This window comes from Pecten maximus, chromosome 8, assembly GCF_902652985.1.
Source record: "Pecten maximus chromosome 8, xPecMax1.1, whole genome shotgun sequence".
In the NCBI taxonomy this organism is placed as follows: Eukaryota; Metazoa; Mollusca; class Bivalvia; order Pectinida; family Pectinidae; genus Pecten; species Pecten maximus.
The window spans coordinates 44,720,262-44,743,788 of record NC_047022.1 but is presented as its reverse complement, the minus strand read 5'-3'; the positions used below and the strand labels follow the sequence as shown (position 1 = coordinate 44,743,788).

The 23,527-nt window shown below is 42.0% G+C and overlaps 2 protein-coding genes across 2 annotated transcripts; both read right to left on the bottom strand.

The window, feature by feature from the left end:
* Nucleotides 1-15,141: 15,141 nt before the first annotated feature.
* On the bottom strand, nucleotides 15,142-15,576 carry LOC117332360. Its single transcript, XM_033891246.1, has one exon. The coding sequence runs from the start codon at nucleotides 15,574-15,576 to the stop codon at nucleotides 15,142-15,144; it is 435 nt and encodes a 144-aa protein (XP_033747137.1).
* Nucleotides 15,577-16,581: 1,005 nt separating this feature from the next.
* LOC117332359 (vegetative cell wall protein gp1-like) lies at nucleotides 16,582-17,547 on the bottom strand. Its single transcript, XM_033891245.1, has one exon. The coding sequence runs from the start codon at nucleotides 17,545-17,547 to the stop codon at nucleotides 16,582-16,584; it is 966 nt and encodes a 321-aa protein (XP_033747136.1).
* Nucleotides 17,548-23,527: the final 5,980 nt, after the last annotated feature.

Here is a 23,527-nt window from a genome sequence, read left to right as displayed (position 1 = left end):
AACAACCGTCCTGATTTAGTCCTTTTTCATGTAAATGACGGAGTGCTACATTGTACATGTATCTGCAAATCTTAATTGTCCCCATTGTCTTTGTAAGTAGTTTTCTGATTGGTCAAATCAGAAATGAGAATATTTTTCTCCAATATGGACCTGGTCATTGGCATTCCAATTGACACGATTCCTAATTTGCATCTCGGATACTGCGATCAACATCCAAAATGATGATATAGGCCAAGGAAAGGCATCATAAAAGTACGAAAGAATAATAAATAAAATAGTGAAAGAAGTTGCTTCCGTCAATAATGACATTTGAACATTAACCTTGTGAAATAAACACTTTTCAATTGGTCCAATATTACCCCCACTGTACCAGTATAGTATCTGAGGTTTATGACGGCGGATGTATAAGTGGGGAAACACACATTCTACCTGGAAACCCGTAATGACCTGTGTTACACCTGTTTACCTATTAACTGCAATCAAAGGTAACACCAGGTAAGCCCTTTGATGTCACAAAGTTACACCTGTACCGGGCCTGTATCGACTTCGCGATCCGGTGTATAGCAATGGCTGTTTGATTAATTTATTACAAATCCCAGGAATGTTGGCGGGGATCTGTAGTTGAATACGGTCTCTGATAAAAGCACGTGATAAAGGACACCAACAAATCCCTCCTCCTCAGTATCCACACAACAGGCTGTCCTGAACGTCCCCAGACAGGCGTGAATCGCGATAACTGGTACCTAGGTTTTGTAGCTCTATGCGACATTGTAAGCATCTAGAATTCCAATACAGATTGAATAATCACTTAATACAAATGCAGTTCACTGGACAAATTATTGATTTCAAATATGAAAAATTAAAAATGATAGATTAAAATGCACTTTTGTTATATATTTTTAAAGATTCATACTGTCCTAAAATACTTGGTTCTTCGGGCTCATTCCATAATAAGATCACTCTACAATAACGAATCACTGACTTGCTTAACTATCTATCATCACCGTTAATAAGATCACTCTACAATAACGAATCACCGACTTACTTAACTATCTATCATCACCGAGACTGATGTGTTAAATCGATAAAGAAGACGTGCGGTTACAATAATCTCCAATGTGGATGAGGTATGATGACCCAAGATACGAGAATAAATTTTACTCCTGTCCTCAATCTGGCGCCCGCTAAGAAGATATCTTGCAAGATGGGAAAAATATGTTCAGGGGGCATCAAGAGTTGCCACAACCTCCAAGCATCTGGTGGAGAATAGTTGGGTTCAGAGAGGCACGACAGTGATAACAGTCTTAAGTATCCGGAAGAGAAAAGTTTGTTCGTCCAGGGAGACAACGACAGTGGCCACAGTCACAACATATCAGGTAAAGAAGAGTGTGGTCGTCCAGGGAGACAACGACAGTGACCACAGTCACAACATATCAGGTAAAGAAGAGTGTGGTCGTCCAGGGAGACAACGACAGTGGCCACAGTCACAACATATCAGGTAAAGAAGAGTGTGGTCGTCCAGGGAGACAACGATAGTAGCCACAGTCACAACATATCAGGTAAAGAAGAGTGTGGTCGTCCAGGGAGACAACGACAGTGGCCACAGTCACAACATATCAGGTAAAGAAGAGTGTGGTCGTCCAGGGAGACAACGATAGTAGCCACAGTCACAACATATCAGGTAAAGAAGAGTGTGGTCGTCCAGGGAGACAACGACAGTGGCCACAGTCACAACATATCAGGTAAAGAAGAGTGTGGTCGTCCAGGGAGACAACGACAGTGGCCACAGTCACAACATATCAGGTAAAGAAGAGTGTGGTCGTCCAGGGAGACAACGATAGTAGCCACAGTCACAACATATCAGGTAAAGAAGAGTGTGGTCGTCCAGGGAGACAACGACAGTGGCCACAGTCACAACATATCAGGTAAAGAAGAGTGTGGTCGTCCAGGGAGACAACGATAGTAGCCACAGTCACAACATATCAGGTAAAGAAGAGTGTGGTCGTCCAGGGAGACAACGACAGTGGCCACAGTCACAACATATCAGGTAAAGAAGAGTGTGGTCGTCCAGGGAGACAACGACAGTGACCACAGTCACAACATATCAGGTAAAGAAGAGTGTGGTCGTCCAGGGAGACAACGACAGTGGCCACAGTCACAACATATCAGGTAAAGAAGAGTGTGGTCGTCCAGGGAGACAACGACAGTGGCCACAGTCACAACATATCAGGTAAAGAAGAGTGTGGTCGTCCAGGGAGACAACGACAGTGGCCACAGTCACAACATATCAGGTAAAGAAGAGTGTGGTCGTCCAGGGAGACAACGACAGTGGCCACAGTCACAACATATCAGGTAAAGAAGAGTGTGGTCGTCCAGGGAGACAACGACAGTGGCCACAGTCACAACATATCAGGTAAAGAAGAGTGTGGTCGTCCAGGGAGACAACGATAGTAGCCACAGTCACAACATATCAGGTAAAGAAGAGTGTGGTCGTCCAGGGAGACAACGACAGTGGCCACAGTCACAACATATCAGGTAAAGAAGAGTGTGGTCAAAGTCTCCAACCATCATACTAAGAAGTGTTGGGTTCAGGGAGGCAACGACCATGGCGTCAATCTCCAAGGGTCAGGTAAAGAAGAGTTTGGTCGTCCAGGGAGACAACCACTGTGGCCACAGTCTCCAAGTCGTCCAGGGAGACAACCACTGAGGCCACAGTCTCCAAGTCGTCCAGGGAGACAACCACTGTGGCCACAGTCTCCAAGTCGTCCAGGGAGACAACCACTGTGGCCACAGTCTCCAAGTCGTCCAGGGAGACAACCACTGTGGCCACAGTCTCCAAGTATAATGTTATAAGTGTTGATTTCAAGGAGACATCAATCACGGCCCGCAGACATCCTGTTTTCGAGGTGTTGGGTTCCGAGATGTAAGGAGAGTAGTAACAACTTATAAACATCAGATGGAGAAGGCGTTGAGTAAGACTTGTAGAACAAACCAGTGGGATCTGATAGGGCCGGGTAAGAGTCAGAGGAAGAGAGGGAAGTGGCCTCTCAACTCAGACAAAGGATCAATAAAAAGTTTGTGTACTATCGGGTTCAGTGTAATGTTTAGATCAGTAGAGTTTTTGTTTGTTTACGTGACTGATTCTGTAGATTGATTGTATCGATACGTGTCTGGATCAGTAGAATGTTTGTATATGACTATGGGCCAGTAAAAATGGGATCAGTAGCACGTTTGTATACGTCCCTGGTTCAGTAGAATGTTTGTATTCATCCCTGAATCAGTAGAATGTTTGTATTCGTCCCTGGTTCAGTAGAATATTTGTATTCGTCCCTGAATCAGTAGAATGTTTATATTCGTCCCTGGTTCAGTAGAATGTTTGTATTCGTCCCTGGATCAGTAGAATGTTTGTATTCGTCCCTGGATCAGTAGAATGTTTATATTCGTCCCTGGTTCAGTAGAATGTTTGTATTCGTTCCTAGTTCAGTAGAATGTTTGTATTCGTGCCTTGTTCAGTAGAATGTTTGTATTCGTTCCTAGTTCAGTAGAATGTTTGTATTCGTGCCTGGTTCAGTAGAATGTTTATATTCGTCCCTGGTTCAGTAGAATGTTTGTATTCGTCCCTGAATCAGTAGATTGTTTGTATTCGTGCCTGGTTCAGTAGATTGTTTGTATTCGTCCCTGGTTCAGTAGAATGTTTGTTTACGTCCTTGGATCAGTAGAATGTTTATATTCGTTCCTAGTTCAGTAGAATGTTTGTATTCGTCCCTGAATCAGTGTGCCATGTTCAGTTATGTCCCTGGTTTAGTAATAGTTAATTATTCCTTGCCTATCGGAGTGTACTACAGTAACGACACCAGCCGTTGTTGGTATTGATTAGGTTTATATAACTGGCCGACAGTAATATATTAATTAGGTCACGACTTATACTTACCTACCTTCCTTGTAATTATCGGTCGGAAACCTTTCCACGAGATCCGGCGCCTTGGCATATTTATAAATAAACCTGCCACGTGCTTCACCACACCACCCAAGTCCCCGAAATTACAACACCTTACACGTCCCGCTATCGACATCTTGGGTGGGTATAAACTTTGTAGTTTATAAAACAAATCGGAAACATTTCCTTAAATAGTACTTATGATGTGGATATGAGTAAACAAGGGATTCACTACAGGGCCGTCAATATAAGGTAACGCATCATTTTGTGACGGTATGCAGGCAGCCACGGGGTATACAGATCTTTATCACCAGCTAATGGGGACGGACCAGTCACCACGTCAGCTAATGTACATGTCTGATCCTCATCACCAAAACAATATAACATAACGACAAAATGGAGCGGCTAGAAAGGGGCAAATACTAGCTATTGAAAGATCTATCATTACGCTATCATTACGCCCCGGTTTACAACTAAATGATGGTAAAATAGCAATGAAATTTTGTGGTATGTCTGAAGGTTTGGTTGTCACTACCCCGTTTTGGTGGTTGGTGGTATGTCTGGTGGTTCAGTTGTCACTACCCCGGTTTGGTGGTTGGCGGTATGTCTGGTGGTTGTGTTGTCACTACCCCGGTTTGGTGGTTGGCGGTATGTCTGACGGTTGTGTTGTCACTACTCCGGTTCGGTGGTCGGTGGTATGTCTGGTGGTTCAGTTGTCACTACTCCGGTTTGGTGGTCGGTGGTATGTCTGGTGGTTCTGACGTCACTATCCCGGTTTGGTGGTCGGTGGTATGTCTAGTGGTTCTGACGTCACTACCCCGGTTTGGTGGTTGGTGGTATGTCTGGTGGTTCTGACGTCACTACTCCAGTTTGGTGGTCGGTGGTATGTCTGGTGGTTCAGTTGTCACTACCCCGGTTTGGTGGTCGGTGGTATGTCTGGTAGTTCTGTTGTCACTTCCCCGGTTTGGTGGTATGTCTGGTGGTTCTGTTGTCACTACCCCGGTTCGGTGGTCGGTGGTATGTCTGGTTGTTCAGTTGTCACTACCCCGGTTCGGTGGTCGGTGGTATGTCTGGTGGTTCTGTTGTCACTACCCCGGTTTGGTGGTCAGTGGTATGTCTGGTGGCTCTGACGTCACTACCCCGGTTTGGTGGTCGGTGGTATGTCTGGTTGTTCAGTTGTCACTACCCCGGTTTGGTGGTCGGTGGTATGTCTTGTGGTTATGTTGTCACTACCCCGGTTTGGTGGTCGGTGGTATGTCTGGTTGTTCTGTTGTCACTACCCCGGTTTGGTGGTTGGTGGTATGTCTGGTGGTTGTGTTGTCACTACCCCGGTTTGGTGGTATGTCTGACGGTTGTGTTGTCACTACCCCGGTTTGGTGGTCGGTGGTATGTCTGGTGGTTCTGTTGTCACTACCCCGGTTTGGTGGTCGGTGGTATGTCTGGTTGTTCTGACGTCACTACCCCGGTTTGGTGGTTGGTGGTATGTCCGACGGTTCTGTTGTCACTACCCCTGTTTGGTGGTCGGTGGTATGTCTGGTGGCTCTGACGTCACTACCCCGGTTTGGTGGTATGTCTGGAGGTTCTGTTGTCACTACCCCGGTTTGGTGGTCGGTGGTATGTCTGGTGGTTCAGTTGTCACTACCCCGGTTTGGTGGTCGGTGGTATGTCTGGTTGTTCAGTTGTCACTACCCCGGTTTGGTGGTCGGTGGTATGTCTGGTTGTTCAGTTGTCACTACCCCGGTTTGGTGGTATGTCTGGTGGTTGTTTTGTCACTACCCCGGTTTGGTGGTTGGTGGTATGTCTGATTGTTCTGACGTCACTATCCCGGTTTGGTGGTATGTCTGGTGGTTCTGTTGTCACTACCCCGGTTTGGTGGTCGGTGGTATGTCTGGTTGTTCTGACGTCACTACCCCGGTTTGGTGGTTGGTGGTGTGTCTGGTGGTTCTGACGTCACTACTCCAGTTTGGTGGTATGTCTGGTGGTTGTGTTGTCACTACTCCAGTTTGGTGGTCGGTGGTATGTCTGGTGGTTCTGTTGTCACTACTCCGGTTTGGTGGTTGGTGGTATGTCTGACGGTTCTGTTGTCACTACCCCGGTTTGGTGGTCGGTGGTATGTCTGGTGGTTCTGTTGTCACTACCCCGGTTTGGTGGTCGGTGGTATGTCTGGTGGTTCTGACGTCACTACCCCGGTTTGGTGGTCGGTGGTATGTCTGGTGGTTCTGACGTCACTACCCCGGTTTGGTGGTCGGTGGTATGTCTGATTGTTCTGACGTCACTACCTTGGTTCGTTGTTTAAAAACATGTCATCAGCTAATGTGATTTTACACTAATCATTGTCTAGTTTTCCTGGTACTATATCCATCCGTGTAGATGTTGTTACTTTTGATAAAATCTTGGGTTAGTGCACATGTTGGCAAGCACCTGTTGTTTTAAAACAAAATAAGTTAAGTGTGTTGAACCACGTACAATCCCCAATGTTTGATAAGGAGATACATGGAATGACATCATCTTCTATAGACTTATGTAGAAATAAAACAACACGTTTAACTTTAGATTTTCGGTTTTATTTGTTGACATTAAATAATATAAATACGGTGAGGTGTGTACGTGCATTGACTAACCAAACGAACGATATCAATCCGATATATCTCATAAAATGTATAAATATACAGCAGCAATCTTATTACTCAGGATGGGCTAGGGAGCATCTCTGTACCATTCGGTTACCTTGGTGTGTCACTCGTAGAGAGAATTGAGGCCCCGTCTATTCTATGATCTAGGACTCTAGTTTCGCGAACTCTTCTTACCTAAGGCTGGTCGAAAGGGAGCCATGATTGGTTTTAGAGATAAGGGAAAACAAAGATTACGGATGTTTTTCCTGTCCTGTAATTATTTTAATTTGGACAATGTAAAGTATAAAACTAAGGCCCGATCGGTCTACCAGATGATTCTTTGGTAAAGGTCATTGGAAAAGACTCCCTAATTTACAAGGCGATGTGGTTCACATTGGTCGCCTCCCGAATGTTGACTACCCGGGTAATTAGGTATAAATGATCTGTATTGAAGGTGTGGTTTTACAGAACACAATAATAGTGATGCACGAGACATGTAAATATGTCTTTACGTACCTCACACACCTTACCGCGCCTCTCATTTACATAAAATTCCCATCATATACAGGTGATGTATGACGTTATGAGAGTGTCAGTCGGTAAACACAATCGGTTACGGAGTATATGATGGGTATTTATTGGGCGCTTTACGCATGGTTAAAACAGTCATTATGTGATTTGTAAACTAAAATACATGAAACTCCTCAGGTGTCTGCGAATCATCAATGTTTCGTCTGGACTCTACAGACCTGACCGAACTACTCATGATAGATAGGTGTCTACAGTTTTCTGGACTCCGCCACCCATAAACAATCGTTATATTGTCTTGTGAATGATCATGTAGGGATTATTTGAAATTTTTTCAGATATAGACATGATACCTTCCCTATCAGCAATAGATAGGTTTAATGTATTTTTCACCTTCTGATTTTTGACAGCTTATTCAAGACTGTTAACCAATTCTTCAGCTTATTTTTGTAAGTCCTTTGACATATCGGTAAAACTCACATCCTGAGAAAATCATACAATGACTGGAAAAATTGATGCCAACCAAGTTGTAGAGACTTAAGGTTTCTATAACATTTAATAATAATATTCCGTCTATAACGAGTGGACTGAGTTTTTTTTTAATAATTTCTACTGAATTCACTTTTACTTACAAGTAAACACAGAGTCGGTCTTATCGGCGGAAATGTAACCATGCGTAAAACATCTAGCAATGTCTCTCCCTACCATGTCCGCCCCCGCCATCATGGCTGGTGTCAGCGACAGGTGTGCAGAATGAACTGTATATGTAACTCTAAGTGAATAGATTACTATTTACGGCAAACCTTCATCATTAAAAAATTATATCAGACAAGTAACACGAATGCTTAAAGTTAATTATATCAAAATAGGAACACGAAGGTCTAAAGTTAATTATATCAAAATAGGAACATGAAGGTCTAAAGTTAATTATATCAAAAAAGCAACATGGAGGACTAAAGCTAATTATATCAAAAAAGCAACATGGAGGACTAAAGTTAATTATATCAAAATAGGAACACGAAGGTCTAAAGTTAATTATATCAAAAAAGCAACACGAAGGTCTAAAGCTAATTATATCAAAAAAGCAACATGGAGGACTAAAGCTAATTATATCAAAATAGGAACATGGAGGACTAAAGCTAATTATATCAAAATAGGAACACGAAGGCCTAAAGCTAATTATATCAAAAAAGCAACATGGAGGACTAAAGCTAATTATATCAAAATAGGAACGCGAAGGTCTAAAGCTAATTATATCAAAATAGCAACATGGAGGACTAAAGCTAATTATATCAAAATAGCAACACAACACGAAGGTCTGAAGGTAATTATATCAAAATAGGAACGCGAAGGTCTAAAGTTAATTATATCAAAATAGGAACACGAAGGTCTAAAGTTAATTATATCAAAATAGCAACATGGAGGACTAAAGTTAATTATATCAAAATAGCAACATGGAGGACTAAAGTTAATTATATCAAAATAGCAACATGGAGGACTAAAGGTAATTATATCAAAATAGGAACACGAAGGTCTAAAGGTAATTATATCAAAATAGCAACATGGAGGACTAAAGTTAATTATATCAAAATAGGAACACGAAGGTCTAAAGGTAATTATATCAAAATAGCAACATGGAGGACTAAAGTTAATTATATCAAAATAGGAACACGAAGGTCTAAAGTTAATTATATCAAAATAGGAACACGAAGGTCTAAAGTTAATTATATCAAAATAGGAACGCGAAGGTCTAAAGTTAATTATATCAAAATAGGAACATGGAGGACTAAAGCTAATTATATCAAAATAGGAACACGAAGGTCTAAAGTTAATTATATCAAAATAGGAACGCGAAGGTCTAAAGTTAATTATATCAAAATAGCAACATGGAGGACTAAAGCTAATTATATCAAAATAGCAACACAACACGAAGGTCTAAAGGTAATTATATCAAAATAGGAACGCGAAGGTCTAAAGGTAATTATATCAAAATAGGAACGCGAAGGTCTAAAGTTAATTATATCAAAATAGGAACGCGAAGTTCTAAAGTTAATTATATCAAAATAGGAACATGGAGGACTAAAGTTAATTATATCAAAATAGGAACACGAAGGTCTAAAGTTAATTATATCAAAATAGGAACGCGAAGGTCTAAAGTTAATTATATCAAAATAGGAACATGGAGGACTAAAGCTAATTATATCAAAATAGGAACACGAAGGTCTAAAGTTAATTATATCAAAATAGGAACGCGAAGGTCTAAAGTTAATTATATCAAAATAGCAACATGGAGGACTAAAGCTAATTATATCAAAATAGCAACACAACACGAAGGTCTAAAGGTAATTATATCAAAATAGGAACGCGAAGGTCTAAAGCTAATTATATCAAAATAGGAACGCGAAGGTCTAAAGTTAATTATATCAAAATAGGAACGCGAAGTTCTAAAGTTAATTATATCAAAATAGGAACATGGAGGACTAAAGTTAATTATATCAAAATAGGAACGCGAAGGTCTAAAGTTAATTATATCAAAATAGGAACACGAAGGTCTAAAGCTTATTATATCAAAATAGGAACGCGAAGGTCTAAAGCTAATTATATCAAAATAGCAACATGGAGGACTAAAGCTAATTATATCAAAATAGCAACACAACACGAAGGTCTAAAGGTAATTATATCAAAATAGGAACGCGAAGGTCTAAAGCTAATTATATCAAAATAGGAACACGAAGGTCTAAAGGTAATTATATCAAAATAGCAACATGGAGGACTAAAGCTAATTATATCAAAATAGGAACGCAAAGGTCTAAAGGTAATTATATCAAAATAGGAACACGAAGGCCTAAAGTTAATTATATCAAAATAGGAACACGAAGGTCTAAAGTTAATTATATCAAAATAGGAACGCGAAGGTCTAAAGTTAATTATATCAAAATAGGAACATGAAGGTCTAAAGCTAATTATATCAAAATAGGAACACGAAGGTCTAAAGCTAATTATATCAAAATAGCAACACGAAGGTCTAAAGCTAATTATATCAAAATAGCAACACGAAGTTATAAAGTTAATTATATCAAAATAGGAACATGAAGGTCTAAAGCTAATTATATCAAAATAGGAACACGAAGGTCTAAAGATAATTATATCAAAATAGCAACATGAAGGTCTAAAGTTAATTATATCAAAATAGCAACACGAAGGTCTAAAGTTAATTATATCAAAATAGGAACACGAAGGTCTAAAGATAATTATATCAAAATAGCAACATGAAGGTCTAAAGTTAATTATATCAAAATAGCAACATGAACGTCTCAAGGTAGTTTATACCTAAGGAAACATGTTGTAGTCACAGCTGTGTGGAACGTGATATGTGTGCTTGTTAAAACGTTTAATTTGTACATTTACATTCAATGTCATTCGTCAGATGAAATACGCTAGCGACATTTTCAACAATATGAGTGATGATCTAGTATACAATTTGTCTTTCTCGTTTTATCTGTGATCATCCTTGTATTATTGGTGTAACGCCGTGGGCCATTACTGTTGAGAAACATTTCACCTGGAAAAAAATGTTGATATTTTGTTTGATTCTGACATTCAAAGGTCCGGTAGTGGTGACTGACCTATAGGTGAATCAGGATGCGAGGGAAGGTCAGTTGGATATATATTATACAGTAACAGTACTAGTATGTCGGAGTAACTTCCCTTTGAACTTGTGTTGGGACGATTCGTCTGATTTTTGACGACAATGCGTTTAGCGTTTGAAGGATACGTGCGATTTTTGACAACTGCATGAATGCTGTATGAAATATGTTCATATGCAAAAGTATTAAAGTTATTTTTGTCCGACATCAAAGAAACTCTGAACCTTCTAATACAGGTATTCTAACTATAGGACTAGGAACAATGTGTAGCACATTTTGACTGATAACAAACACTGACACCTCACTATGGAGCATCTTTTCTGGGAATGTGAATTTTCTCGGGTTCTGTGGGAATTTTAAAAAAAAATGGTTTCTTGTCCAAAACCAATAGCAACTTCCCAATGACGTGTATTTCGGTTCTTTTAGGTAACAACAATGATCCTCAATTTGAAGATATAAATTTCTGTATCTTGCTTATAAAAAGTATATATATACTTGTAGATGCAATAATACTAATCCATCTGTTGAAGGAGTAAGATCAGTGATCAGATATTACAAGCAAGTTGATACTCAAAGTCTATTTTATTACTCTCGGCGAAAGGCAGAGCTAGTAAGGAGACGATGGTCAAATATAGACCTAGCACTTCAACTAGAACAGTAAATAAATAACAACAACTTTACATGATTTCACAACTTAGAATTTAATGTAGTTAAGGTCATTTGCTATACAAAGTGTTTGCATTATATATATGTATTAAGTTACTGTTGTATTGGCATATAGTACTATTGAAATGTACACACTTGTATAATACAGGGATACTGTGGGAATACGAATGTTAATAGTGTACAATAATAGTTACAAGATAAATAAATATTATTTCTGACAAAAAAGGCAAAATGCCATATAGTAAAAGTGAGGTCCAATAATAAAGAATTGCTCTAAAATACAAATTTAATTGTATATATTAATTGTTATTTACCACAGGATTCCTGTATAAACAATAACAATGCCCATTAGTAACCTCTTTGGAAGTTACACTTTGGCTTTGACCTCCGGGTTAAATACTTGAATGTAATATTGTTTGGTGAACTTGAAAAATTAAAAAAATAAGAAAAAAACCAACACTGACACCTCACACTAGTGATTGACAAAACTTGGTACAGCTGTAGGACCACAGGGGTGGCTATTTTACGGTAGTAACTGACAAAACTTGGTACTGCTGTAGGGGGTGGCTATTTACAGAACTTGGTACTGTTGTAGGGGGTGACTATTTCACGGTAGTGACTGACAGAACTTGGTACTGCTGTAGGGGGTGGCTATTTTACGGTAGTGACTGACAGAACTTGGTACTGTTGTAGGGGGTGGCTATTTCACAGTAGTGACTGACAGAACTTGGTACTGCTGTAGGGGGTGGCTATTTCACAGTAGTGACTGACAGAACTTGGTACTGCTGTAGGGGGTGACTATTTCACGGTAGTGACTGACAGAACTTGGTACTGCTGTAGGAGGTGACTATTTCACGGAAGTGATTGACATAACTTGGTACTGCTGTAGGGGGTGGCTATTTCACGGTAGTAACTGACAGAACTTGGTACTGCTGTAGGGGGTGACTATTTCACGGTAGTGACTGACAGAACTTGGTACTGTTGTAGGGGGTGGCTATTTCACAGTAGTGACTGACAGAACTTGGTACTGTTGTAGGGGGTGGCTATTTCACGGTAGTAACTGACAGAACTTGGTACTGCTGTAGGGGGTGGCTATTTTACGGTAGTGACTGACAGAACTTGGTACTGCTGTAGGGGGTGGCTATTTCACGGTAGTAACTGACAGAACTTGGTACCGCTGTAGGGGGTGACTATTTCACGGTAGTGACTGACAGTACCTGGTACAGTTGTAGGGGGTGACTATTTCACGGTAGTGACTGACAGAACTTGGTACTGCTGTAGGGGGTGGCTATTTCACGGTAGTGACTGACAGAACTTGGTACTGCTGTAGGGGGTGGCTATTTCACGGTAGTGATGGACAGAACTTGGTACTGTTGTAGGGGGTGGCTATTTCACGGTAGTGACTGACAGAACTTGGTACTGCTGTAGGGGGTGACTATTTCACGGTAGTGACTGACAGAATTTGGTACTGCTGTAGGGGGTGGCTATTTCACGGTAATAACTGACAGAACTTGGTACTGCTGTAGGGGGTGGCTATTTCAAGGTAGTGACTGACAGAACTTGGTACTGCTGTAGGGGGTGACTATTTCACGGTAGTGACTGACAGAACTTGGTACTGTTGTAGGGGGTGACTATTTCACGGTAGTGACTGACAGAACTTGGTACTGTTGTAGGGGTCGGCTATTTCACAGTAGTGACTGACAGTACCTGGTACTGTTGTAGGGGGTGGCTATTTCAAGGTAGTGACTGACAGAACTTGGTACTGCTGTAGGGGGTGGCTATTTCAAGGTAGTGACTGACAGAACTTGGTACTGCTGTAGGGGGTGGCTATTTCACGGTAGTGACTGACAGAACTTGGTAATGCTGTAGGGGGTGGCTATTTCAAGGTAGTGACTGACAGAACTTGGTACTGCTGTAGGGGGTGGCTATTTCAAGGTAGTGACTGACAGAACTTGGTACTGCTGTAGAGGGTGGCTATTTCAAGGTAGTGACTGACAGAACTTGGTACTGCTGTAGGGGGTGGCTATTTCACGGTAGTGACTGACAGAACTTGGTAATGCTGTAGGGGGTGGCTATTTCACGGTAGTGACTGACAGAACTTGGTAAGTTGTAGGAGATGGCTATTTTTACCGTCCTGTCAATGTTATCTCAATGTTTTGTCACTAATGATCAATTACAGTCTGTCCTCCTGGTTGATACACTGTATATATACGTGTCTGTCCTCCTGGTTGATACACTGTATATATATACGTGTCTGTCCTCCTGGTTGATATACTGTATATATACGTGTCTGTCCTCCTGGTTGATACACTGTATATATATACGTGTCTGTCCTCCTGGTCGATACACTGTATATTTACGTGCCTGTCCTCCTGGTTGATACACTGTATATATACGTGTCTGTCCTCCTGGTTGATATACTGTATATATACGTGTCTGTCCTCCTGGTTGATACACTGTATATATACGTGTCTGTCCTCCTGGTTGATACACTGTATATATACGTGTCTGTCCTCCTGGTTGATACACTGTATATATACGTGTCTGTCCTCCTGGTTGATACACTGTATATATATACGTGTCTGTCCTCCTGGTTGATATACTGTATATATACGTGTCTGTCCTCCTGGTCGATACACTGTATATATACGTGTCTGTCCTCCTGGTTGATATACTGTATATATACGTGTCTGTCCTCCTGGTTGATACACTGTATATATACGTGTCTGTCCTCCTGGTTGATACACTGTATATATACGTGTATGTCCTCCTGGTTGATACACTGTATATATACGTGTCTGTCCTCCTGGTCGATACACTGTATATATACGTGTCTGTCCTCCTGGTTGATACACTTTATATATACGTGTCTGTCCCCCTGGTTGATACACTGTATATATACGTGTCTGTCCTCCTGGTTGATACACTGTATATATACGTGTCTGTCCTCCTGGTTGATACACTGTATATATACGTGTCTGTCCTCCTGGTTGATACACTGTATATATACGTGTCTGTCCTCCTGGTTGATACACTGTATATATACGTGTCTGTCCTCCTGGTTGATACACTGTATATATACGTGTCTGTCCTCCTGGTTGATACACTGTATATATACGTGTCTGTCCTCCTGGTTGATACACTGTATATATACGTGTCTGTCCTCCTGGTTGATACACTGTATATATACGTGTCTGTCCTCCTGATGGTTAAACTGTATACATACGTTGACTGTTGTATAAAATGTTTTCTTTGTACATCATATTATTGAATAGAGAAATCAATCAATAAAGGTGAAAATTGATTTTTCATTTTCTGTTCAAAATGAATCGTGGTGTCTAATTGTATTGTTTTATGACGTCACTTGAATTTTGTTGACAATGACAGACCGTTAAATATATTCTACTCTATGGACGACAGGGAAGGGAGCCGTTATTTAGTTAAAGAGTAAACAATGTGATATATCTGATAATTATATGTTTCCATGTCTTGCCTATCTGATGACACACTCTCCCTGTTTAATATCCTCGCCTACCAGGCTAGTCTGACTACCCTAACTATGTAATTGTATAATTTCATACCTGATGAGACCCATTACAAAATCAATCACTGCTAACTACCTACCGTGAATATACCTGATAATCCATTATAGCTGTCCTCTCGGCCAGGTAAATAATTAAACATGTGTGACACCACATGCTGGACATATCGACCTGGTCTTCTCTACAGAAAGCCTCGTTAGCTTCTCCTATCATATGGTATTGTAATAGGAGTGGGAAAATGCTTCTTTACAAAAATTCTCGTTAGCCTCTCCTATGGTATCAACCTCGTTATCCTCTCCTATGGTATCAACCTCGTTATCCTCTCCTATGGTATCAACCTCGTTATCCTCTCCTATGGTATCAACCTCGTTAGCCTCTCCTATGGTATCAACCTCGTTAGCTTCGCCTATGGTATCAACCCCGTTAGCCTCTCCTATGGTATCAACCTCGTTATCCTCTCCTATGGTATCAACCTCGTTAGCCTCTCCTATGGTATCAACCTCGTTAGCCTCTCCTATGTTATCAACTTCGTTAGCCTCTCCTATGGTATCAACCCCGTTATCCTCTCCTATGGTATCAACTTCGTTAGCCTCTCCTATGGTATCAACCTCGTTAGCCTCGCCTATGGTATCAACCTCATTCATATCGAGACATTGAGGACGACCTTTCATTTATTAAATCATCTAACGCCGTTATAAATGTTTCATATACCTCCGCTCCTACGTAACCATTTCGTATAAATTAATGTGCGGAACATTTTTACCAAGATATCTGCGTATACTATAGTTTAACCCGAGTTTCCTCTGACCCTGACACCATGTCTGGTGTCTGGTGTCTGGCCAGAGCGCACTGCTATGAAAACTGGAATTCTCCGACACCGTTTGGTGCCACTAAGATTTTGGTGCAAACACAATAAAATCGGGTGTGACATAACACCTACCTTACATTTATGGATAAATCAAATATGTATTAACCCAAAACACCAATTAAGTCCAAAATCGGTGTTATATTCCGTCCGTATAGACCCTCGTTTTACGCTGGGTCAAAATTTCACACTGTTGACCCGCCATTTTGTAAGTGACAGTGCAACTAACCACCCGAATCGGAACGCAATGGACCGAAAAGACCAATTATCATTTATAGCAAGAAAATTATTTTAAAGCAAAAATACATTATTTACAAATTATAAGCGGTAAATATAAAGAAATTAATGTTGTAAAATGTGAAATTTTGACCAGACATGGTGTCAGGGCCAGAGGAAACTCGGGCTAAACTATATCTAAAGCAACCTAACCTGGAAAACCACGTGTCAATATTTTCTTTCTTTTACATTACACTGTACAACTGTACCTGGTAATATCGTTTTTTGAAGTTCGTTTTTAACAACACACTTAATAAGTCGATTTGTAGATGTATTTCTAGACACAGTATTTGTTCAGCTGTCGAGCCCTTCACGTGACTTACGATTGGCCATTCCTGTGATTGACAAGTCGTTATCTCTACACTAGTAAGTTAATGATTTACACGTTTGATGTAAAGGCGGAAACCGTCTGTAATTCCGCAGGCATTAATTGAGAAATAGAAAAACAAACAACCGTGATTGAGAGTGTGTCAACATTGCAGGCGTATCAATAACAGAAAGATTTGGGTCAGTGACAGGCAACATGTGTGGGGAAGGATGGAAGAGCTTGTGTAGGGAAGGATGGAAGAGCTTGTGTAGGGAAGGATGGGGAGGCTTGTGTGGGGAAGGATGGAAGAGCTTGTGTAGGGAAGCTTGTGTGGGGAAGGATGGGGAGGCTTGTGTAGGGAAGCTTGTGTGGGGAAGGATGGGGAGGCTTGTGTAGGGAAGCTTGTGTAGGGAAGGATGGGGAGGCTTGTGTGGGGAAGCTTGTGTAGGGAAGGATGGGGAGGCTTGTGTAGGGAAGCTTGTGTAGGGAAGGATGGGGAGGCTTGTGTAGGGAAGCTTGTGTAGGGAAGGATGGGGAGGCTTGTTTAGGGAAGGATGGGGAGGCTTGTGTAGGGAAGCTTGTGTGGGGAAGGATGGGGAGGCTTGTGTAGGGAAGCTTGTGTGGGGAAGGGTGGGGATGCTTGTGTAGGGAAGCTTGTGTGGGGAAGGATGGGGAGGCTTGTGTAGGGAAGCTTGTGTGGGGAAGGATGGGGAGGCTTGTGTAGGGAAGCTTGTGTAGGGAAGGATGGGGAGGCTTGTGTGGGGAAGCTTGTGTAGGGAAGGATGGGGAGGCTTGTGTGGGGAAGCTTGTGTAGGGAAGCTTGTGTGGGGAAGGGTGGGGATGCTTGTGTAGGGAAGGATGGGGAGGCTTGTGTAGGGAAGGATGGGGAGGCTTGTGTAGGGAAGCTTGTGTGGGGAAGGATGGGGAGGCTTGTGTAGGGAAGCTTGTGTGGGGAAGGATGGGGAGGCTTGTGTAGGGAAGCTTGTGTGGGGAAGGATGGGGAGGCTTGTGTAGGGAAGCTTGTGTGGGGAAGGGTGGGGATGCTTGTGTAGGGATGCTTGTGTGGGGAAGGGTGGGGAGGCTTGTGTAGGGAAGTTTGTGTGGTGAAGGATGGGGAGGCTTGTGTGGAGCAGCCTGGGTCAGCTTGTTTAGGACAGGCCTGGACATCTTGTGTGGTGTAGACTGGATGGAACGAACTCTGGTAGATTGTTTGATGTAGGATAGGAAAGCATATGTAGGGAGGGGTAGTTTGTGTGGTTTAGGGAGGGGTAGCTTGTGTGGTGTAGACTGGGGTAGTTTGTGTGGTGTAGACTGGGGTAGTTTGTGTGGTGTAGACTGGGGTAGTTTGTGTGGTGTAGACTGGGGTAGCTTGTGTGGTGTAGACTGGGGTAGTTTGTGTGAGTGTAGACTGGGGTAAGCTTGTGTGGTGTAGACTGGGTAGCTTGTGTGGTGTAGGACTGGGGTAGCTTGTGTGGTGTAGACTGGGGTAGCTTGTGTGGTGTAGACTGGGGTAGTTTGTGTGGTGTAGACTGGGGTAGTTTGTGTGGTGTAGGGAGGGGTAGCTTGTTGTGTGTAGACTGGGGTAGTTGTTGTGGTGTAGACTGGGGTAGCTTGTGTGGTGTAGGGATGGGGGTAGCTTGTGTGGTGTAGGGAGTGGGTAGTTGTGGTGGTGTAGACTGGGGTAGCTGTGTGGTGTGGGAGGGGTAGCTTGTGTGGTGAGACGGGGTAGCTTGTGTGGTGTAGGGAGGGGTAGCTTGTGTGGTGTAGACTGGGGTAGTTTGTGTGGTGTAGACTGGGTGCTTGTGTGGTGTAGGGAGGGGTAGCTTGTGTGGTGTAGGGAGGGGTAGTTTGTGTGGTGTAGACTGGGGTAGTTTGTGTGGTGTAGACTGGGGTAGCTTGTGTGGTGTAGACTGGGTAGTTTGTGTGTGGAGACTGGGGGTAGCTTGTGTGGTGTAGACTGGGGTAGTTTGTGTGGTGTAGACTGGGGTAGTTTGTGTGGTGTATGCTGGGGTAGTTTGTGTGGTGTAGACTGGGGTAGTTTGTGTGGTGTAGACTGGGGTAGTTTGTGTAGTGTAGACTGGGGTAGTTTGTGTGGTGTAGGGAGGGGTAGCTTGTGTGGTGTAGACTGGGGTAGTTTGTGTGGTGTAGGGAGGGGTAGCTTGTGTGGTGTAGACTGGGGTAGTTTGTGTGGTGTAGACTGGGGTAGCGTGTGTGGTGTAGACTGGGGTAGCTTGTGTGGTGTAGACTGGGGTAGCTTGTGTGATGTAGACTGGGGTAGTTTGTGTGGTGTAGACTGGAGTAGTTTGTGTGGTGTAGACTGGGGTAGCTTGTGTGGTGTAGACTGGGGTAGTTTGTGTGGTGTAGACTGGGGTAGTTTGTGTGGTGTAGGGAGGGGTAGCGTGTGTGGTGTAGACTGGGGTAGCTTGTGTGGTGTAGACTGGGGTAGTTTGTGTGGTGTAGACTGGGGTAGTTTGTGTGGTGTAGACTGGGGTAGCTTGTGTGGTGTAGACTGGGGTAGTTTGTGTGGTGTAGGGAGGGGTAGCTTGTGTGGTGTAGACTGGGGTAGTTTGTGTGGTGTAGGGAGGGGTAGCTTGTGTGGTGTAGACTGGGGTAGCTTGTGTGGTGTAGACTGGGGTAGTTTGTGTGGTGTAGGGAGGGGTAGCTTGTGTGGTGTAGACTGGGGTAGCTTGTGTGGTGTAGACTGGGGTAGCTTGTGTGGTGTAGACTGGGGTAGTTTGTGTGGTGTAGACTGGGGTAGCTTGTGTGGTGTAGACTGGGGTAGCTTGTGTGGTGTAGACTGGGGTAGTTTGTGTGGTGTAGACTGGAGTAGTTTGTGTGGTGTAGGGAGGGGTAGTTTGTGTGGTATAGACTGGGGTAGTTTGTGTGGTGTAGACTGGGGTAGCTTGTGTAGTGTAGACTGGGGTAGTTTGTGTGGTGTAGACTGGGGTAGTTTGTGTGGTGTAGACTGGGGTAGCTTGTGTGGTGTAGACTGGGGTAGTTTGTGTGGTGTAGACTGGGGTAGTTTGTGTGGTGTAGACTGGGTGTATGCTGGGGTAGTTTGTGTGGTGTAGACTGGGGTAGTTTGTGTGGTGTAGATTGGGGTAGTTTGTGTGGGGTAGACTGGGGTAGCTTGTGTGGTGTAGACTGGGGTAGTTTGTGTGGTGTAGACTGGGGTAGTTTGTGTGGTGTAGACTGGGTGTATGCTGGGGTAGTTTGTGTGGTGTAGACTGGGGTAGTTTGTGTGGTGTAGACTGGGGTAGCTTGTGTGGTGTAGACTGGGGTAGCTTGTGTGGTGTAGACTGGGGTAGTTTGTGTAGTGTAGACTGGGGTAGCTTGTGTAGTGTAGACTGGGGTAGCGTGTGTGGTGTAGACTGGGGTAGTTTGTGTGGTGTAGACTGGGGTAGCTTGTGTGGTGTAGGGAGGGGTAGTTTGTGTGGTGTAGACTGGGGTAGTTTGTGTGGTGTAGACTGGGGTAGCGTGTGTGGTGTAGACTGGGGTAGCTTGTGTGGTGTAGGGAGGGGTAGCTTGTGTGGTGTAGACTGGGGTAGTTTGTGTAGTGTAGACTGGGGTAGCGTGTGTGGTGTAGACTGGGGTAGCTTGTGTGGTGAGGACTGGGTGTAGACTGGGTGTAGACTGGGGTAGCGTGTGTGTGTGTTGTTTAGAAAGGCTATAAACACTTTGAGAGAATTAAAGTCAAATGTCAACCGGATCCTAAATAATTTCTGAAAATTCCGTAAATACGATACACCAATCATGCGTGAAACAGTTCGTCACGAAAGAGGAAGTCGTTACGTAAACACTGCTTATAAAACAACGCTCATTCTATAAGTATCGTATGTCCTCATGTTTAATAAGGAACAACAAATCTATGGTCAAGTCTGTAGTGGTTTATGATAAACAATGGATGTATCAATGTCATGTAATGCTTACGTCGGAACTTTGTGATTGGCTGCTCACGGAAGCTCGTTCCTTACATGTATTTTAAACTCACCTCTATAACAGCGGTGAAGTCAATGTTGATTACCGATCTCTGTAGTGGGCTCATGACTATATGTATATATTAATATTTCAATTTCTACTCAAGTTGGACTCAATGAAACTACCAAACTTAATCTGTTTCATTTGCTCATGAATTTGACCAGATTAACTCTGATCAGTGCGTATGAATACATGGTTAAAATCCTTCCGCGGAACGATTTCACTTTTTCTGCATTGTTGTTATCAACATGGAATAAATATTAAAATTATCATATTGATAATGTATTCTTGTATTTTATGAAAGACCAGATATGCTAGATACTTCTATTTTGACAAAATAATGCTGTTTTTAATCCTAAAATTGCGGACTATTTTACTCGACCGACTAGACATGCATAATCCTGAACGCCTCGGGCTTTTCCGCATTTGGACTTGCACAAGCTTCGAGACATTAATACCTAGACCGACTTTTTTATTCGAAAAAAAAACCAATTGAAATATAAGGATTGAATCTTGATTTGGTCGATTTCATGCGGTCATGAATTGAGCTGATCTTTAGACAAATTTAATGAACTACGAAGCAGTTCATGTTGAATTTGTCTCAAGAGCATCTCAATTCATGACCCCATGAAATCGACCAAATCAAGATTCAATCCTTAAATGAAATATCAATCATACTTGTCATTCACATTTTAAAGTTTTGTAAAACATCACATCAACCATGTACTGTAGTTTGGTCGATTTTTTCACACATTTAGACCATAAGGACTTCCTTGTTGATATAACTGGTTTTGTATTTGTTGTAGATCTAAAGACGTTCAATGACGACGCAGAAATGTAAGGACAAGCTTGGTGACGTGTGTCATGTAAACTGTATACATACCTGGATATTTGATCATATATAGCTTGCATTAACCAACTGTTATAAAGTGGGTTGTCCTGATCGCCATGTAACCTTTTTTTGGAAATTCCCAATTAAAAAGGGGGTTACCCATTATTAATTTTTGTCCATTCATCCTCCACTGCTTCTTCAGTCTTTCTTTCCCATGCTTGTCAAACATCACATTGGATTTTGACAAGAAATTTGTTCGGAACTCTGAAACTTACTCATGTGTTTGCCTCCTTCCTTTTTCTTGTCCTCCTGATGTCACATTCGTCCTCCTGACGTCACATTCGTCCTCCCGATGTCACATTCGTCCTCCTGATGTCACATTCGTCCTCCTGATGTCACATTCGTCCTCCTGGTGTCACATTCGTCCTCCCGATGTCACATTCGTCCTCCTGATGTCACATTCGTCCTCCCGCTGTCACATTCGTCCTCCTGATGTCACATTCGTCCTCCCGATGTCACATTCGTCCTCCTGATATCACATTCGTCCTCCTGATGTCACATTCGTCCTCCTGATGTCACATTCGTCCTCCCGATGTCACATTCGTCCTCCTGATGTCACATTCGTCCCTCCTGATGTCACATTCGTCCTCCCGATGTCACATTCGTCCTCCCGATGTCACATTCGTCCTCCCGGTGTCACATTCGTCCTCCCGATGTCAGATTCGTCCTCCCGATGTCACATTCGTCCTCCCGATGTCATATTCGTCCTCCCGGTGTCACATTCTTCCTCCCGATGTCACATTCGTCCTCCCGATGTCACATTCGTCCTCCCGATGTCATATTCGTCCTCCCGATGTCACATTCGTCCTCCTGATGTCACATTCGTCCTCCCGATGTCACATTCGTCCTCCCGATGTCACATTCGTCCTCCCGATGTCACATTCGTCCTCCCGATGTCACATTCGTCCTTCCGATGTCACATTCGTCCTTCCTATTGTCCTTGTAACTAATCACTTACTTACACGAATCGTCAGTAAAACTTCACAATCGTTAACAAATCACTTAACTTCACGAATCGTCATTTTAAATCTCACAGAAAAAAGTGCCGAGTCAACAAATATGCTTCACTCGTGCTGTGCAGAAATAAACTGTCAGGTTCCTTGTTAAAGGTTATTCGAGTGGAAATTAGATTCTTTGTGTTGAGCTTGAGTCGTTATATGATGACTGATTGAATGCCTAGGATCCCAATTAAATCGAACATTGAGTTATTTTCTCTCAAGATAGTCAATTTAAAACTACATGACATTTTCGTTAAAAGTCCAAGATGATCCCAGTATAATCGTCCAACACACTATCAAGAAATATGATCTTCAAAATGCATTTTGTATAAACAATTGAATTATTGAAAATATCATTTTAAAATAATAAAAAAATTATCTTCAAGGGAACCGTATTTTCTAAATGTATACAATTATATAATTTAATCATGTATTAAGACGGGCATAAGGGAATATTTTATTGTCATAAAAATTCTTTAAGTTGACTGGATTTTAAAGTGCGGAATAGCAGAATGACAGACAAGTATATACACTGCATTGAAGTAGTGTTTTTTTGTGGTTAAATATCTACTGTAGTGAAAACCAATTCGGTTGACCGCCTTTGTAGAATGTGTCCCAAGTTTCAATGACCGCCCCTTCCCTCATCTAATACTTACATACATATATATCTAGTCATGCATGAGTGAGGACAGTTGTTTGCCGTCCAATTATAGAATACCTATCGGTACACTCTGATAACAGGTCTGTTGACTCGACCAGTCTGAGGTAGTATGTTCATCCAGAAACAGTTAACGCTCACCTGTACAAGTTATGTATAGTTGACGTCCTTTTAAAACCCGGCTCTGCTCAATTTAACGTAATTTGTGCTCACTCATCTGTATCTATTTCTGAACGCTGAGAATATGTTTGATTGCTGATAAGAATGGTCAACTCTTTAGTAAAATATTAAAATGATTAATGTTGATTGATTTTTTTTCAGATGGTAAATTCACAAGAACCTTCGAATCAGTCGACCGATTATTCTTGTTCCTAATGACGAGCACTTTATGTGAAATATATATCATAAATCATTATTTTGAATATTGTTTATTTTGAATATTGTATATTTTAGATATTGTTTATTGAATAGTGTTTATTTTGAATTATTTTGAGTATTTTTTTTTTTTTAATTGTTTGTTGAATATTGTTTATTTTGAATATTGTTCATTTTAAATATTGTTTATTTTGGGGTTCATGCGTCCACGTATGTCATTTCAGTGTGATTGTGATAGAAGCGTCG

What these genes read in the sequence shown, in the direction of transcription:
- LOC117332359 (XM_033891245.1), bottom strand. Translation starts at nt 17,547, where the DNA reads ATGTCCAGGCCTGTCCTAAACAAGCTGACCCAGGCTGCTCCACACAAG.
- LOC117332360 (XM_033891246.1), bottom strand. Translation starts at nt 15,576, where the DNA reads ATGAATGAGGTTGATACCATAGGCGAGGCTAACGAGGTTGATACCATA.